The 17224-nt window shown below is 34.2% G+C and overlaps 3 protein-coding genes across 3 annotated transcripts; 1 reads left to right on the top strand and 2 right to left on the bottom strand.

Moving 5' to 3' along the window:
- Positions 1–5995: 5995 nt before the first annotated feature.
- On the bottom strand, positions 5996–7263 carry LOC116774808 (uncharacterized). Its single transcript, XM_032667571.2, has 2 exons — positions 7152–7263; positions 5996–7078 (listed from the first exon to the last, which is right to left on the bottom strand). Exons 1-2 carry the CDS (start codon positions 7213–7215, stop codon positions 6105–6107), a joined length of 1038 nt encoding a protein of 345 aa, XP_032523462.2. The 5' UTR covers positions 7216–7263; the 3' UTR covers positions 5996–6104.
- Positions 7264–7526: 263 nt separating this feature from the next.
- Positions 7527–8734, top strand: LOC116774877 (uncharacterized). The gene is made up of 4 exons (XM_032667658.2): positions 7527–7640; positions 7919–8062; positions 8252–8405; positions 8515–8734. Exons 1-4 carry the CDS (start codon positions 7548–7550, stop codon positions 8571–8573), a joined length of 450 nt encoding a protein of 149 aa, XP_032523549.1. The 5' UTR covers positions 7527–7547; the 3' UTR covers positions 8574–8734.
- Positions 8735–9797: 1063 nt separating this feature from the next.
- On the bottom strand, positions 9798–16692 carry LOC116774717 (negative elongation factor A). The gene is made up of 11 exons (XM_032667449.2): positions 16463–16692; positions 15660–15914; positions 15266–15443; positions 14434–14583; positions 13662–13772; positions 13230–13351; positions 12964–13104; positions 12735–12791; positions 12387–12521; positions 11999–12098; positions 9798–11869 (listed from the first exon to the last, which is right to left on the bottom strand). The coding sequence occupies exons 1-11, from the start codon at positions 16670–16672 to the stop codon at positions 11610–11612; spliced, it is 1719 nt and encodes a 572-aa protein (XP_032523340.2). The 5' UTR covers positions 16673–16692; the 3' UTR covers positions 9798–11609.
- Between the last annotated feature and the right edge of the window lie 532 nt (positions 16693–17224).

Below are 17224 nucleotides of genomic sequence, written 5' to 3'. Positions count from 1 at the left end.
GCGTAGTTAATCCGAAAAATATTAGTTTCATTTAAACGAATGAAACTCGCGAAAGTCATAGATCTCAAAACACTGGTAACTTACATAACTATTCAAAATAAAGAATGTTTCTTGGCGTCTTGAAACTCACAGACGTAATTTCTTAATAGAGCATATTTTTGGTGTATATTTTATTTGACCGTAACACACACAGCATCTAACTGTATCATCATCATGTTTTATGGTAAAACTGCACACCGTTTGCTATTTTCATTAATAATTCGTCGATAATGTTTACGAATGAAAACTTGGTAACGCTCCGCATGTAGTCTGACTAATTTCTGGTTAAAACCAAATAGAAAATTTCCTCTTTGTCAAGAATAAATCTTATATTATTGAACAAGACTGAAACACGGATATCTGTCTGCTTTTAGTTTGTTCAGAAAGCGCGGTAAAGCTGTAGGTGTTATATATAGGAACTTGTTTTATCTATTTTTTAAATATTATAAAAATACCGTAATAAATGTTAAGCTTTTTATGCTATCCCTTAATTCGCACTGGATTCGTGGAATATTCTGCCAATGTCAACGTTTTTATTTGTTGGACTTAATATAATCTTGAGTTCTGTATTAAGTTTTAATAATGTTATGACTGACATTAATTATACGATTACATCTTAAAGCAGCACCCTTAGCACGAGTTCGCAGGGTCACACTACAAACAAAGCGTTTATTGTTTTTCACTCATAATTCTTAATTAAATCTTCGCACATAATCTATCGTAGGTTATTGAATGATAAATTTATAATATTCTGTGATGATGATAGAATTATCAGCGAATGCTCTAAAGATACAGTTAGTAATGAAAGTAAAACCTCATTTTAGGTAACCCAGAAGACTTCTTCTTCTATTCTTCTATTTGACATCTATTTATGGTTTTTTGGGATGGAGTAGAGATTACTAATTCATGATTGGTTACCAGCACTGCTAAAATTTTATTTCAATGTGTTCTATATGACTCTCCCCGATCAGAGTAATTGAGTAAGATGGGGAAGATGGGTAAAGGTACCGAAAAAACTTGCTACATCTGCGGGGAGGGAGTTGGAACTGCTAAGCATTTGCTGGTGGGATGTAGGGTACTCCTGGATAGCGATCAATACACGCGTCGTTACGATGAGGTTTTAGAAATCATACGTGAAGCGGTTAGTCTATCGGTAGCAAGAGCGCAAAAAGAAATAACCACGAACCAACGATCAATAGGATTTGTGAGAGAAGGCACTAGGGCTACAAAATGAAACGTCAAGTCTTACTCTATCATTAAAGCGGCTTCGGTTTGGACTATAATGATGGATACGTATGAGAAACAATACAAAATCCCAGAGGATGTTTTTGCGTTGTCCTCCAGAGCAGACATATGTATTCGCGAATTTTAAAGCACGTTGTCATAAAAGAGCTTGCGGTTCCTTAGGAGACCAACATCCCAAAGACCATGCCATCAAGGTCAATAAATATTACGAGTTCACAAACGAACTCACTCGAAATAGGTTCGTAGTGGATTTGTACGCGGGAGAAGTGGGAGCTAGAGGTATGATAGCAAAATCTCTCTACAACCTTCTAAAAGACTTGGGCCTGTTAAGAACTAACATCAGTTCATTCTTGGAACGTGTATCGAAGGCAGCCCTAGTAGGTTCGTTTCAAATTTGGCGAGGTAGAGAGAGGAGCTTGGACGGTGGAGGTGAGGGTTTACACCTGAGTCGCAAGTCCCAGACACTGTTGAAGCTCCTCTCCGTGCAACGCGATGTACTCGGCACCTGCACGGTGAATTCATGGAATGCTGAGAGGTTTCGTCTTTTCGGTAAAAATATGAGATATTTGTTTCAATTCCATCTAAGTTTCCTTTATAAGATCTCATATAAAAACGTCACTAGGATTTCTATAAAACGTAAGGGCGTATAATATTACAACAGATATTGAATCGAACTATTAATTTTGCAACAATATGTATACAAACATCGATAAATCACTCGCATTCACAGAATACATATTACGTAATACAAGAGTACGGACTTCCGGCCATCTTGAATAACACAATTAGGCCCAGTATAAATATTTTGACTTTCATTGTACGGACACTTGCAGACATAAAAGATTTTTAAGAAATATAAAAGTTATTAGCAATTCGTTATGACATTTCATTTATAAATATATATATATATAATAAAAAGATAACAAGATTTGTTTTGTTTTTATACAATATTTGAATTACTTTAATATAAATTAATAAGTTTGTTAATCGTACATGTTGAAGCATCTGACATTGGCTGAATGACATACAACATGTGTCTGTAATTAATGAAATTATATTAAAAATAAACGAATTACCTAAAATTGGTGCCTATTTCTTATAATTTACAGAATATAGTGCAATAAAAGTAAAGAAGATTTTCCCACGTCCATTACTTACACAATAATATTCGGAAGTTCACAGCATGGCGCCGCATTTGCGACAATTTTGCTTTTAATTTGACTTTTAAATTCAGAACGTGTTGTCAGTGACGTCTTTATAACTGATTTGTAAATGGCGACTATATTTATTGTGGAATAATTGCTGTAGGAACATATTTGAGTAAAGAAAATATATTACAATCTCCTTGCCTTATGTTGGGAGAGTAACAAAAATACTTATGACGTAAATATAACAAAAAAATCCGTTTGATCTAATATATAATAAAAATTTATAATTTATAAAATTGACCGAATATTTTTTAAAATAATTTAACAACGATACATACAACCCTTTATGCAAGGCTTAGTAATATAAATTGATTAAAAAAAATCGAAGTACCGTAAGTAACGTAAGTAACCGTAAGTATCGAAGTATATAGTATATATCAAATACACTTATTGTATAATATATATAAATATAAAATCTGTTTTATATTTTATTACCTAGATATTCACCGATTATTTTTTTTTAATTTTTAGGTTATTTAAAATCTAAATTTAGATTCATAAAAAAAGTTTTCTAATTTTTAATATCCAACAAAAGTGTGTAGTAGTAAAGAACGCTTCGTGTCCCTGGGAAAAAATATCATAACCCCCGAATTCTCAACCCGCCTACAAATTCAACAAATGAGTTGAAAAGATAATTTATAGCGTTTATCAAATTTATTGGTTTGTTTTATAAGAAAAAATGTTTGGACTCCAGACAGGTGAATCGGGTTGAATGAAGTTTTTGTGAATGTAAATGACCGAATGCTAACATTTATTGTCTGTGGGCTGGTTCAAACACCATTCATCTTTTTTGCAGCAACTGATTTTTTGAGCAGAAAATATAAAAAGTATAATTTTGTGATTATTTTTTTTTTACATTTATTTATTTGGGATTTTTTATTTTTTTTTTTAAGGAATATTTGCAATTTTTTGAAATTAATATATTATATAATAAAGTTTATGTATTTTTTCTCTTGTGCTCGCTATTAAGCTAGTATAATTTCTGAACAGCCCTTGCCCATTAGGATACAGTCTTGTCCATTGTAACCTAACTTGTATATAAAATATTTTTTTTTAATTTCTACTTGCGGTGATTGTCTCGCGACTTTTTCATAATTCTTACATATTTAATTAAGATTCTGATCACCATAAAATTATTGCACTGAAACAAATTGATTCTGAACAACGTTGCCGTCTCTACGTTTCCAGATTGCTCTTATTTCATAATTAATTTAAAAAATATTTGAAGGATGATATTTATTAACCTTAATATTGTAACAATCGTACTTTATCGTACAAAGTCCTGGGAACTAAAGTCAGGTGTCACGCCCTCGCACTTTTTACTACCTGGCCACTACTATGAAACTTTTCGTAGGGTGACTCTCATTTTGTATTTTCACTTGAACTAAGCTATTTTTATGTTATACATAGATGTTAAAATTATAGTTGAAACTGTTCCTGCAAATCGTTTTAATCTTACGAAATAAAATGTTGTGATAAATGTATGTATCTTAATAAATAAATCTCAAGAAATATTATGGCATTTTTTCTCATAATTTTTTTTTATACACTGTGTATACAGTCAGGTTAATATGTTGTATAAGTTCAGGTTAAGGATGATAAAATTTTATTGTAATCGTATGTTTGATAACGGAAAGTTGTATTGTATTTCGTTTTGAAACAAATCAATAATAATCATGGTCCCCCTACAGTCCTAAGTATTGGGTATACAATACAAATAGTATTACTTACAGCGGTCATTACAATACTCATTCAAGTAGCGACTTACAATATTATTCTTGCGTAAAGGATTTTTTTGGACTGTCACAGGACAGGTCGAGTCTTGCGTCACTCGGATTTTTTACTCAAAAAATGATCGATTTGCCACGTTTTTTTTCCACGTGTACTCAACCGTACTGACTTTTGCCACTCGCGGGTTGAATGCGAGTATTTAAACTCCCACGCATTTTTTTTCTTTTTGTGAATGGTTTTAAGTAATGCTTGAGTAACTATAACTTGCAAAAAGGTAAGTACATATAGTTTTTATCTATGAACCAGCAATGGAAAGACAACCTTTAATATAACCTAAATAATGTTACCTCCGAAGATCGTTTTCATTTAATAATATATGAAAGACAGATATTATTAAAACATATTTTATCTGTCTTCAGTAAATATGTGAAGAATATGTTTATGGAATTAAAAAACAATACGTCTATCGCATTTTTCAATGAAAATTAATAAAAATGCACTGAATTATTAAAACCACGTGGTCTTCAGAGAATAAATTTGGTGTAAATAGGTAATAATTATTCTATTAAGTATATTTTTTTATGTATATAATTCGTACGTTATAATTACCGTCTTTTGTATAACAAAGAAGGTTGAATTCGGTTCACGATTGTGGATTTCCTGTCGAGAGTCAAAGATGCCACCCATCGAGATATTTGTCATTCCGCTAATGACTTCACCTTTAACGTAAGCCACAGATCGATTGATACGTTATTCTCGTATTTTCTCACACCATTTATAACTTTAAGAAATTCTACATTGTGATATAATTTAAAGTGACGTTGCTTTTAAGTTTCATTATAGTAAATATAAATAGATTGTTCAATTATGGCTGGGAATGAAAGGAGACAAATTCGGTAGTTAATAGGCAGGTTTGGCTTAACCGAAAGGAGCGATGTACAGAAATGAAAATTTATAATGGCATTTGTTCGTGTGTTATTTGTTTACTTTGTTTTATTATCTATAACTTACCATAGAAAAATGACAACTGTCTAAAGAACAAAGATACAGATAATATGAAAACAGAAAACATAAACAATTCTTTGATACCCGTTCACAAAGAAAACTACAAAAGTAATATTAGTTATATTTTACATACATTTTAAACATACATTGTAGTAATACTATAACATACTCTTTCCGAGTTGTGACAAGCAACAACTACTTAATTTTACATTAGCAAAATATTAAACGATCCAGGTGTGAATGAAGCCGTAGTATTGAAAAAACTACTTAATTTAATATAAACCAATAGTATAGTACTTTTATTTCGTTGACTACCAACAGTTAAAACCCCTTGGAAAATCTAGTCTCAAAAAAGGCTCGTCAAGGAACCGGGAACATTAAATATTAACCAACTAAACGTCATCATAATTTTTTAAACTATAAGATTTCAAAGAAGCCTTTATATTCTTTACAATTGACACAGAATAATAATATTTTATTGTGATAATCAAAATCGCGAAACCAAAATTTTGACCGCAAGCATTCGACGCTATAAATCAATTGGCACAATCGCTCCACGCCATTGTGGTCTGGGGCCCCTTGCACAATGTAGGACAGCACAGTGTAGGGTCTCGTAATCGCATATATTGGGGTTCCTACAATCTGATGTATATAATCGTATTATTCAGATACCACGGGTCGCTTGTACATGGTTATTTTGATCAGAGTCTCTCATACTTAATATAAAATGTCCATATCAAATCAGTCCAAGATGTGAGATTGATATTATATTAAAAAATAACTGAACACAAATAGGCTTTATTGGATTTACAAACTACAAGCGTCCGAATGAAATAAAAAACGCAACGAAAAAGTATTCATATAATTAATATGAAATCAGAATTCGTCTTTAACTCTAATATATTTAACGTAATCCTCTAACAAGATCCTAAAATCTGTTAAGTTTCTAAACGATTCTTTTCTGTTTGAAATAAAATTTGCCAAATCTCCGAACACTTTGATCGCTTGAGCTCTGCCCCTGTAAGTATTGAGGCAAAACGGTTTTATATTCTTCAAGAGTTCAAATATTGTTAAAGGGAATGGTTGATCTTCATCCAACGGTGAGAAAGCTTCGATAATGTTCAAAAGACCGTAGCAGACGGTCGGAGTAGACATTCTTTCAATGAGACCGATCATTTCATAGAGTCTTAATTCCTCAAAATCGCCTTTAGTTTTCTGTGCTCTGTTACTTCTAGCGTTCACATGTTCTGAAAGTATCTTATTGAACAGGCCCAGCAATGTCTCTACGACCGAGTTGTCCAGCTTCGACACCTGGTGATAGAACGGTTCCAAACCCTGCAACCTCATCACCCTGGCTTGTAGTTTAGGGTTCTCCGGTAACCACACGTCCATGATATCAACCGCGTGCGCCTTTAATGATAGATTATCGTCATTTACGAAAATATCCAACAATTTATCCACAACACTCGCTGGCATCAAAGCCTTGGTTGTCGTTGGAGTCACTTTAAATAGTGTTTTGATCAGTAACAGGAACTGTTTCTTCAGAGGATCGTAATTAATACCAATTATTGGAGTAATTATTCGGTCGACGCCTTTTTTGTTTAAGAATCTGTACGTGTTTTGGGGATTTTTCACAATTTCTATAAGATCTACCAGAGAGTCGACCATCACATCGTACAGTTCTTCTGAATGTTCTTCCGGGAGAATTCCCTCCCTCCGCGACTTCTCAGCTGAAGCAGCGATCAGCTCAATTTTTTCTATGGCATTAGCAACTTCAGGACCAGCGCTATCCTCAATCTCTGGCAATGGAGTTGTTTTTTCATTGCCAAGTTTAGCTTGACCTTTCGTTGCTGAAATTATAAACTATTGTAAACATTTGCTATTGAAATTGTATTTGCATAATATTTAAAATCTTAAGCATACCGTCTATCACGTCGTCACCTGCAGTAAATCCCAGAAACAATAAAAAGATCAATAAGGGGTTCATTCTAGAAGTTATACTTACAGCCGATATTGTCCAATGTCACACGCCTAAGACTTTACATTTTTATACCAACAGAAAACTGAAATATTCGGCCAGTATTTTTTTATTAATTAATGCTAAATAAAATATTATACTGTATTTATATGTTATTGTATGAAAACATGTGTTTTTCATACAATAATTTTATGTCTCTTAAAATTATTAGTTAATTTTACTTACGGTAATAATATAATTTTTTTATGATCTCCTATTCTAGATTAACGACAACCGTGTCTGTAAGATGCACTTTTTTGGACGTTTCGTGGTGTGTTGTTTAAGTGTCTTCATTATTTAACATGGATGTCCTAAATTCGTTTCTATGTTCAGATAATTCATATTGTTGTCTGTCACCCCGCGGAACGTCGATTCTGATATCTGTTGTAAGCCTTGTAAGTTGCTAACAAACAACAAATTTCTGACGATGACTTTTTTAGCGTTATATTTAAAAGTATTTCAATTTTCTCTACGACTAAACCTATATTTAAGATTTGGCTTGAACAGAACAATTTTATGAAGAGTCGCAACATGTAATAATTACGAAGTTAATTTACTTTCGTGGTAAAATATATTGAGTATTGACAAACATAATTTTGGCCTGGCTCTATGAATCCATGAAAAAAAGAGTTTTATATGAAATAGAAGGTATAAATATTTAATATAACTTCAGACTGGATGCCTCATCGACGTGTTGTCTAGCGACGTTAGTCTAGACTCGTGCTGCGACGGTTGGCAGCATGTTCAGTCCCTGCGTAACGTGCTGCAGACGTTGTTCCAGATGGCTAACATGCTGCTACTTCTGGGTTCAATAGTTGTATGTTTGAACATTCTTTATCATATTTCCCTAATTAAGGCTTCACTAATCACTCAAGTTAAACCTGTTTTTTATATAACCTCTCCTCCCTACTTCTATAACACCGAAAATTAAATGTAATTAATTTAAATAACTTCATATAAGACATAAAAAAATTATTCGTATTAAGCAACAATGTGGATATTTCAGGAGAGTGCGTTATTACTCAAAATATATTTGTGGTACATGTTGAGCTTTGTGATCGTGGGTCTGGTGGTCGCCATATTAGATCTTTGCTTCCGACTTAAAAATGAAGGTGTCTGGAGTTTCATAACTTTTGTAACCGAGGTCACTTTTCTATTCGGTACGGCCTTATTACCTTTGTTATTATATTTTTAACACGTAACATACATGTTTAGGAATAAATATATTATAATTTTGATTAAAGTAATAATACAACAATTCTATTTCAGTTATATTTCAGTGTCTCCCTCTGGTGGACAGCTACAAGAAAGGATTGGAAGGAGTTTAGTAACTCATTGTAATATATAATGAAACAAACTTCTATCAAAAACTGACATTCAATTTTGGTATATATATATTTGGTATCGATCAAATGTATTTATTACTTTATAGTTTTAAACATATTATTCTTCAAAACTTTTAATAACTGGGTATTTTATAACCATACATTTTAAAGAGACTAGCGCCATCTACCGTCATTAACTGTAGTGATTTAATGTTTTGTCTTTCTATAGATTTTTTGCCATCTAGTGGCGAGTTAAAAAACTATAAGCTAAACAGCCGTCTCAAGTCTATGTTGTTTTATTTATTATCCTACAAACTATTTTATTTCAATGTTTTGCAATTAAATAATGTTCTCATCATCGTCGCAAGAGTCTTTGCAGACGCGTCGTGATCATCACGTATCAATGATCCGTATACATGATGACTTTCATGGGAAGATAGTTGCAGTGGTTTCCCCGTGCCTTCTGCACCAGCACTTTTTGGGGCTATTTATTTAGACCCCAAGGCTTGCTGTAACCTCTTCCAGCCAGTTTTCCCGGCTGGAATGTGGTTATCTAACCACTGCTCGCCGCGACCGTCTCTCAGTGGTGTCTAAATACTCTTAGAAAGTACATATGACTGGGAAAAGATCATATTGGTACTTGCCAGGTTTCGAACCCGCGCCTTCACGTATGAAAGGCGGGCCTTTTAACCTCCAGGCCGCCACGACTTACTAATAATAATGTTCTATAAACGAAGAATAGTATCAATGCTTTAATTATCATAATTTTCTTGAACAAATTCCAATTTTAACTCGATAGTACCTCCATATATTGACATGTCTGCGAAAAAATACTTTTAATGAAAAAAACACATAACTTATATTTTAATTGAATCGCAGGTAGCGTAAGGTCTGTAAGAATAAAGAACATGCATCTTTAAAAACCTTTTTGGGTGCCTACAGTTATTTTGTGAATCAATTGCTCAACAGAGATTTTTTGTTCGATAACCCAATTGTACAGGGTGGTTATTATCAAAAATATTGGATAGGATCTGCAATGTCCAAAAAACGGTTCAGTACCGAAACGCGAAGCTCGCCTCAGTCTTCTGCATCGAGAGCTTTTTTTCGATCGGAGACAGAATTCATCTCTTAGTATTTAATAACGACCAGTCTTATCAGATTCCATTTTAAGGTAGTTTTTCATTTTATAATTTCAAATAAAACTAAAGGGTGATCAATAAAAGTGCCTTCTTGTTTTATAGTAGTCGCTTTCGGTTTAATATTTTTGTACTATCTACTATATACAAGTGAATATTAAATATCTATAGAAAAACGTATAACAAACGTAACGCTAAATTATTTACTACATACAAACAACTCGCCTCCCGCGCGGAAACAACTCTAGAAGCCGATCAAATCATAATATATTTACAATAAGTCTATCTTCATATATAAAACGTTTGTAATGTTTCCGTCGTCTCGAAAAACTGAATTGAAATGAAAAAAAAAAATAAAAAAAAAACACGTCCATAGACAACATGTGATGTAGACATTATCGTGAATCTATTATAAAGTTACAAAATATTCTCTGCTTCACGCAAGTTCCACATCACAGCCGCCTGTGGGTCCACACACAAGCCGTCTGCGCGAGGGAGTATGTCTCGCCTCATTCTTTATAACAACATTATACTAGGAAGGCCGTGTCTATATTATTATATTATTGGTCGCTTGTCTCGTGTTCCTCCTACAATATTATCAATGTTCATTCAGTCGTTTCATTTCCTTGGCATGAAACAAAAAATATGTTAGTTGTCATATTTTAGATCAATACACATTTCAAACTCTAACCCAGATGACTCAGTACTTTTACTATTAGTTTCCATCACACTACATACGGAGCGTTAGCAGTAACTCGCTCATAAATCTCGACACATTATAGTGTTAATGTAAGTTATTGAATGTGAGACGCGAAACGCTTCGTGTCTAGTGGGAATAGATATTTATGATAAAGATAAAAAAGACGATATTAGAAACACAAAGTCTTAGACTAGACAAGTCTGTGTAAACGACATAGTCTACGATACAGTCGTCGTAAAACATAGAGAATTTCAGCCGAAATTTATCATACTGTAGAAATAAAATAAGGAAAATATAAGTAAAGCAGTTAAATGTTATAAGAGATATAGTATTTATAATAATGTCTGTGAACCAACGGCTCTGAACCATCTTCACAAGACTCCAAGCCAACGGAGAGTTCCAAAGCAATTATTATATCTTCCGCTTATTTTTTCCACTTCACTCCTCTTATTTAAGACATATTTTGGCACAGAATCAGAACAAGCCAAAAATTAAACATCTGAGATCAAACAAACCGTCTCCGTACAACTAAGATATTACACAAAACAAATACAATGTACATTCAAAGGACAGCGAGCAGCTCGGAATATATTATATCAAGTATTACACTAGAAATCGAGGTTTAGAACACCATAACGTAACAAGAGCATGCGGGCGGCCTTAGTATACGATGTAAAAATTAAATAATAAGAAGCGAATGTTCACTGAAGGATATAAGGCCGCTCGCACACTATAAATCTCACATTTCAACACGGCAGCGAGAAACTGCGTTATCTCACACCGTCTGCCGCACTCGTTCATCGTTTATATTATATTAAATTCCTCTAACCTATCACTCTCGCACCAAAATCTCATGTCACGGACAGTTATTACGAGAACCCGAACGGCGCCGCGGTTATAAGCTAGTTTTATACATAAAAAAATATAAATCTCTGTTTCAACAACAACATAAACACGGACTGAATAAATGACAGAGGTCGGCTTACAGCACACATGAGTACATCTGATTCATATAAACAAGACAGATCGCGCTGTATGTATACTTGATTTACAAAGACAAAACATAGATGGCGCTGTAAATGACAGCAGTCGCCTCACAGCACAAGTCGACAACACCTGAGTTACACAAACAAAAAACCTAGATGGCGCTGTGTGTATACTTGGTTTAAACAGATAAAGAACACAGATGGCGCTGTACGTGTACTAGCTCTGGTTGGCGATGGAGACGACGGGTTGCTGGTTGTTGGAGGAGATGACGGTGGAGCCGGGCGGGATCTTCTGCGGCACCATGCCGTCGATGTGTCTGTACTTCTTGAGGCGCGTCCACTGGCCGTTGTTGTAGTTCATCTGGAAGTGCATCTCGGACAGCATAGTGAGGTATGTGTCGTCCGTCTGCAGGACGTTCTCGATGTTCTCTGATAGTTTTATCGTCACTATGTTGCCGAGGTTGGGACACGGGTTGTCTGGAAATATAGGAGAGAGAGCTTTATTACCACAGAGTGAACCAACATCAATTGGGGATATCGTTGTATCAAATGTCACATATACAACTCTTAATGATGCAATCGGTTAGTAATATATATAGTCCATACCTCTAGAGCCAGCCATAAAGCCAAGTATGAGAGCTTTCTCCGGCCTGGTGACGCGATTAGCGTTCCGGAACATATCTTGAGCTTCCATCATTTGTTCACGCTGAAAAAGTTTATACATACTAGGTGTTTACAACGACTTCACCTGAATGGTTTTGTAATCAGCCAACATTTTTATATGGTTTCATAGCAAATAATTCTAATTTAATTTTATAATAAATTTAAAATGTTAAGTCTCCATTATACCTTCATTATATGCTTATAAACTTTCATTTGTAGGGCGATTTTCAACGCTACCACTTATTACAAGTAACATAAATTACACACAAGTAATAGTAAAAAATGTTTCGAATTTTAATTATTTTTTAAGTCGTTCAATAAATTCTCCTACCGTAAGCGACAATCCTCTTCTTGGTAGGAGCGGCTGTGAGGGCGCCGCCGGGGCCGCGGGGGCAGCGGGGGCGGAGGCCGAGACAGGAGCGGGGGCCTGGGCCGCGGGGACCGACGGAGGAGAAGATAATTGCACCTGGAAAATGTTATACATACATAATACAAAACCTTTAGTCGTACTAAAGTCTGAACAGGCTGTTAGTGAGTTTCGTTCGGAAGCATGTCCTACCTATTGGCAATACATAGAAATAAATTAATATAATACATGTCAAAAGAGATCTGTGGGTGAACAGATTATAAGAAAATATTATGTTATTTTAATTTATTTCTATTATATTTCTTAACGTACCGGATGTGTTATCTGTTGTATGGGTGGTGTGGTCTGCTGGACCACCTGCTGCGGCATCTGGTGACAGAATATAATGTAACTATTAAACATATCACTAACAAAATCTCTTCATCCTTATTATAGAAAAACTATGAAATACCATCGTTTCAATGATCCGTGTCAGAATTGAGAGCTGTAGAAATTATATAATATATACGACCTCTCTGAATTCTAAGCTAAAGTCACCAACCGGTTTTATATTCTGTAACAACACGGCCTTCCCCTGCTGCAACAACACCGCCGAGGCCAGACCCGGCGCGGACAACAACACCGGCTTGCCGCCCAACATCAGCTTCGGTTGACTCAGTAACAGGGGTTTGGTACTGCCGCCCTGCAAGTTAGAGACGTAAGTAAACAGTACTAATGAGGGTGAGTGTGATATAGGGTGAGACACAGTGCTAGTGTGGGTGAGTGTGGTATATAGTACGACAGGACTAATGACGATAAATTTGGCACCTGGTGCACCAGCAGCGGCGTGGTGTGTGAAGTGGCGGGCGCGGATGGCGGCGGCGGCGGCGAGGGCGCCTCGGGCGGCTCTTCGCTTGACGGGGGCTCCGCTGAAGGTTCCGTAGAACTCGCTTGGGAAAACATAATACGAATCATATAGATTGTTAGTTTTAATCATACCTTGCCGAGTGTTTGTTGGTAATTAAAGTGAATACCTAAGGTGATCGTATAAACGTAAGGCAGTTTCAAATTGGTATAACGATAGATAAAAAAAAAAGAAATTAGTAATAATTTATGAAAAGTGTTAGTTGAAACAAAAAGTCTGAATATAATTAAAACAGTATACAGGCAAGATTAAAGGTCATTGACCTTCGAAACTAATATTTACTATATATTTACTATATATTCATAGAGACTAGAATGATATCATTTGTTACTAACGAGGCGGTGGTTCATCAGCTTTTGGCATTTGGTAATTGAGTCCTTTGGCGTAGTCTGGTGGTGGTGACGACGGAGGGACAGGGGGAGCTTTCTTTGCACCTTCCTCCATTTCTGGAAATATCAGATATTCAAGTTATTCCTTATTACACAGGATATAATATTAATAAGCATAGATTATTAAAAATATACTTCTTACAAAGACTTCCCCATTGATTATTTCTGGTCATGTTTATTGAATTTGTAGAACTGATTTATTTTTCGTTTTAATATATTTGAATATTTAAAATGAACCCGTAAACAAAAATACTACCGAAATTTTAAGCAGTTAACATAAAATTTTATAATACATTTTATCAGAAATAAAAAAGTTATTTTACCAATATGATATATAAAGAAATGTCTGAGGAAAATTTTTACACTAAAAAACTGCTTATCTAACACATATATCTTATAAATGACTCAGTAACCCTCAGTAACCAATTAGAGATACTATAAGAAAACACAGGTTATGTTGCTTCTGTTCCAGGTACAGTTTCAGATCTGTTCTTCAATGTTCAGCACTACTTCCGCTAATGTCCTACAAGATGGCTGAAGGCAGTACTTACTTATGGTTTTCAAACACAAGTCGATACTTAGATGTCGCCATTACAAAATGACAATGGTTCAGTGTTATAATTAATTATAATCAGTCATAAAGTAATTCTAAGGTTTATAGTGTGTTGTTATGAGTACGGCACAGATGGCGCCACTTGTAACATATCCCGATACACACCAATCTTCCGTCTCTTCTTGTTCTGTAGGTGGGTCGGTTGATCAGCTATATCCAGGAGTTTGATACCAGAGCGTGGCGGCGGCCGAGGCGTCACAGGAGGACGAGCTCCTCCACGGGACGACCATCTAGAGGGAAGACCTTTGAGGGGCGCTGGGAAACACATACATATTACTAGGAATACGAGATATAAAATTCATAGTAATTTGAGGGTAGGTATAAAATATATCTGCCGATAGTAAGGGGACTTTTCTATCAGAGTAATTTATACAGAAAACATTAGTAGCAAAAGTACTCAAGGCTTTGAGGTTTAATGTCTTTTTATTATTATAGAAGCTGTTTTTCATAACGCTAAATAATTTATATGACATATAAAAAATAAAAATAATAAAATTTGAATGTCTGTTTGTAAAATTAGAATAACTGCTGTCTACATAATGTATAGATAGATACCACAATTATAATTTTCTTCTCTAACTTTCGGTTCCTTTACAGCAACCGTGATCTCAAAGACGAGATGAAAATGTCCTACATTTTCATCAACATTGGGATTATGTTGTTGTTAAAGTAATAATAGCAAGTAGTATCGGAAACCTTAGTTTCATTTCGTACTATCATAATTGAATGAGTAACAATGTAAGCACTTAAGAGCCATCAGACCACCATAGACGAGGAGCTGGGTTGCGGTTGCGAGTGCTAGAATTACCATGGCCTGGCTCGGAGCTCTAGGAGGTACTGGGAGTTTTTAGTCAGTAGAAGTCTGACACTCCCTCTTTCCCATTTCAGAGCGATCATTAGATGATTTTTCCCTCAAAAAAACAATATAAACATTTACTTGTATCAGTCATTTTACGAGGCATCCCCCTACTCCTAACAGGAACCGTCGGTGCCTGAGCTTTCTTCTGATTGGCCTGAACTTCAGCAGCCTTGGCCAGTAGTTCACTACGTAATGACACAGATTTCGGTTTCCTTTTTAATGTAAAGTGCTTCACCGGATTCGGTTGCTGACCAACCTGAAAAATAAATTCATGTTTGAGACAAAAAACCCGATTTGAATCTATATTTATGGATTATAATAATTGCAAATAGAAAATTGTAGTTAAAAAAAAAATCTTCAATAATAAAATTTTATAAGAAAAAACTTTTCTATATAAGCAATAATATCTAAATAAGTTTTATAAATCTTAGCTGAGAAATGAATATTATAATAAATATAATAATTAACTTACCACAGATACTAAGGCATTTTTATTTAAATATAGGCACTCGAGTGGCAGTAAACCCAGGTCAGAATGTTTTGCAAGAGCCCGCCTGAGTTCACCAATCATATCACTGAATATTGGTCTTGTTTCATCAAACTCTGCTATCTCAGTGTTAAGTGTGCCTTGAGATGGAAATGTCTTGAGGACCTCCGCGAGCATTGCCACCCACAAATCCGAGTCGACAGCTGCCACTTCAATAATCTCCTCCAATTCATTTCTCCACTAAAACAAACATGTACATTATCATAAATATATAATCTATATCGAATGAAGAATACCACAATTTTTGTTTCCTATAGAAATGAAGTTAATTTTCAATCAATAGGATCAAACTCATAACCTATTATTCTAGATTAAAACATGCGTTAACATTTTTTGTTAATAAAATACAATTGTATGTGATCTCGGATAAGAAACAAGAGATTTTAACAACAACAAAAAATGATTATTAAAACAATGTGAAATTATAAAATAATAATTTCACATACTTTTTTAATAAACATTTACACCTACATAGAATGTCTTTAAATATATTTAGGAACACCAATCACACTTACCTCGACGTACACAAACTTGTATTTTGTTTAATAAACAGTTTTAAACCATAACATTCCAATATTTCTATCAATTATTTTATGACAACAAATAATAGCAATACATACTGCGTTAATATACTATGTCTCTTTTCATCGTATAGCACCCGGATTAGATATGAAAGAGACATACATGTTACAGTTACGCAAAACCATAGAACATGAGAGAAAAGTTACCTCTTCAACATTTCTGCGCGGGATATGAAAGAAACTTAACAATAATTTTAGTTTCACTTGAGTTTGCAAATCAGGAAAACAATCCTTGATGTTTTTTAAAACTTCGGCGTTTAATTGTGTACAAATAGACCCAGTTGTCCACGAATCATTCGACGTTCCGAGTTTATTGTGGAGCCACAACGATGTGTCACTATCCCGAACGTTCGCCATCTTGCAACTGAGAAAGTGACGTTTCAGTAATGTGTGTAAGTGGCGTGCGTTTGAAATTAGATTTGTTGTCTCTGGTACCAAGTTTTATTTTTTTTTAACAAGTAGCTAACAAATTTGACATCGTATAATTTAAATTGGGTAATAAAAATAACAAATCTAAATTTTATTTTATTTTTATTTTCATTAAACATTTTATAAAAATATTTGAAAGTAATTCATAAATCTCTAAATAGGTTGTCAAGAACTATGTGAAAATCTTAAAGTAAAAGAAATATCGTATTATTTCAAAAATATCAAGAATAAAATTGATGTTATACATAATGTGTTATACTGTACTTTTCTGTAGATTTGTAAATCTAGCCTAGGTTATATAAGATAACAAAAAATACAAATTTTCAGAGGTAAGCAAAAAGTATATATAATTTTTTTAACACAAATGACAATAAATATTTTAACATTTTTTAAAATAGCAATACAAAATATGTAAAGCGTTTATTAAGCATTGCAATATACCGTTATCCGGACGTATCATAAGTAAAAAACGATAATTAT

The sequence above is a fragment of the Danaus plexippus genome, chromosome 23 (genome assembly GCF_018135715.1).
Source record: "Danaus plexippus chromosome 23, MEX_DaPlex, whole genome shotgun sequence".
Classification (NCBI taxonomy): Eukaryota; Metazoa; Arthropoda; class Insecta; order Lepidoptera; family Nymphalidae; genus Danaus; species Danaus plexippus.
The sequence above is the reverse complement of the archived record's forward strand: the minus strand, read 5'-3'. Positions and strand labels throughout refer to the sequence as shown.

Coding starts and splice junctions, on each gene's coding strand:
- LOC116774808 (XM_032667571.2), bottom strand. CDS start 7,215: ATGAACCCCTTATTGATCTTTTTATTGTTTCTGGGATTTACTGCAGGT. Junction 7,079..7,151: donor AGGTGACGACGTGATAGACG/GTATGCTTAAGA, acceptor TTATAATTTCAG/CAACGAAAGGTCAAGCTAAA.
- LOC116774877 (XM_032667658.2), top strand. CDS start 7,548: ATGGATGTCCTAAATTCGTTTCTATGTTCAGATAATTCATATTGTTGT. Junction 7,641..7,918: donor TGATATCTGTTGTAAGCCTT/GTAAGTTGCTAA, acceptor ATATAACTTCAG/ACTGGATGCCTCATCGACGT. Junction 8,063..8,251: donor TACTTCTGGGTTCAATAGTT/GTATGTTTGAAC, acceptor TGGATATTTCAG/GAGAGTGCGTTATTACTCAA.
- LOC116774717 (XM_032667449.2), bottom strand. CDS start 16,672: ATGGCGAACGTTCGGGATAGTGACACATCGTTGTGGCTCCACAATAAA. Junction 13,773..14,433: donor CAAGAAGAGACGGAAGATTG/GTGTGTATCGGG, acceptor TGATATTTCCAG/AAATGGAGGAAGGTGCAAAG. Junction 12,792..12,963: donor TGTTACAGAATATAAAACCG/GTTGGTGACTTT, acceptor TTCTGTCACCAG/ATGCCGCAGCAGGTGGTCCA.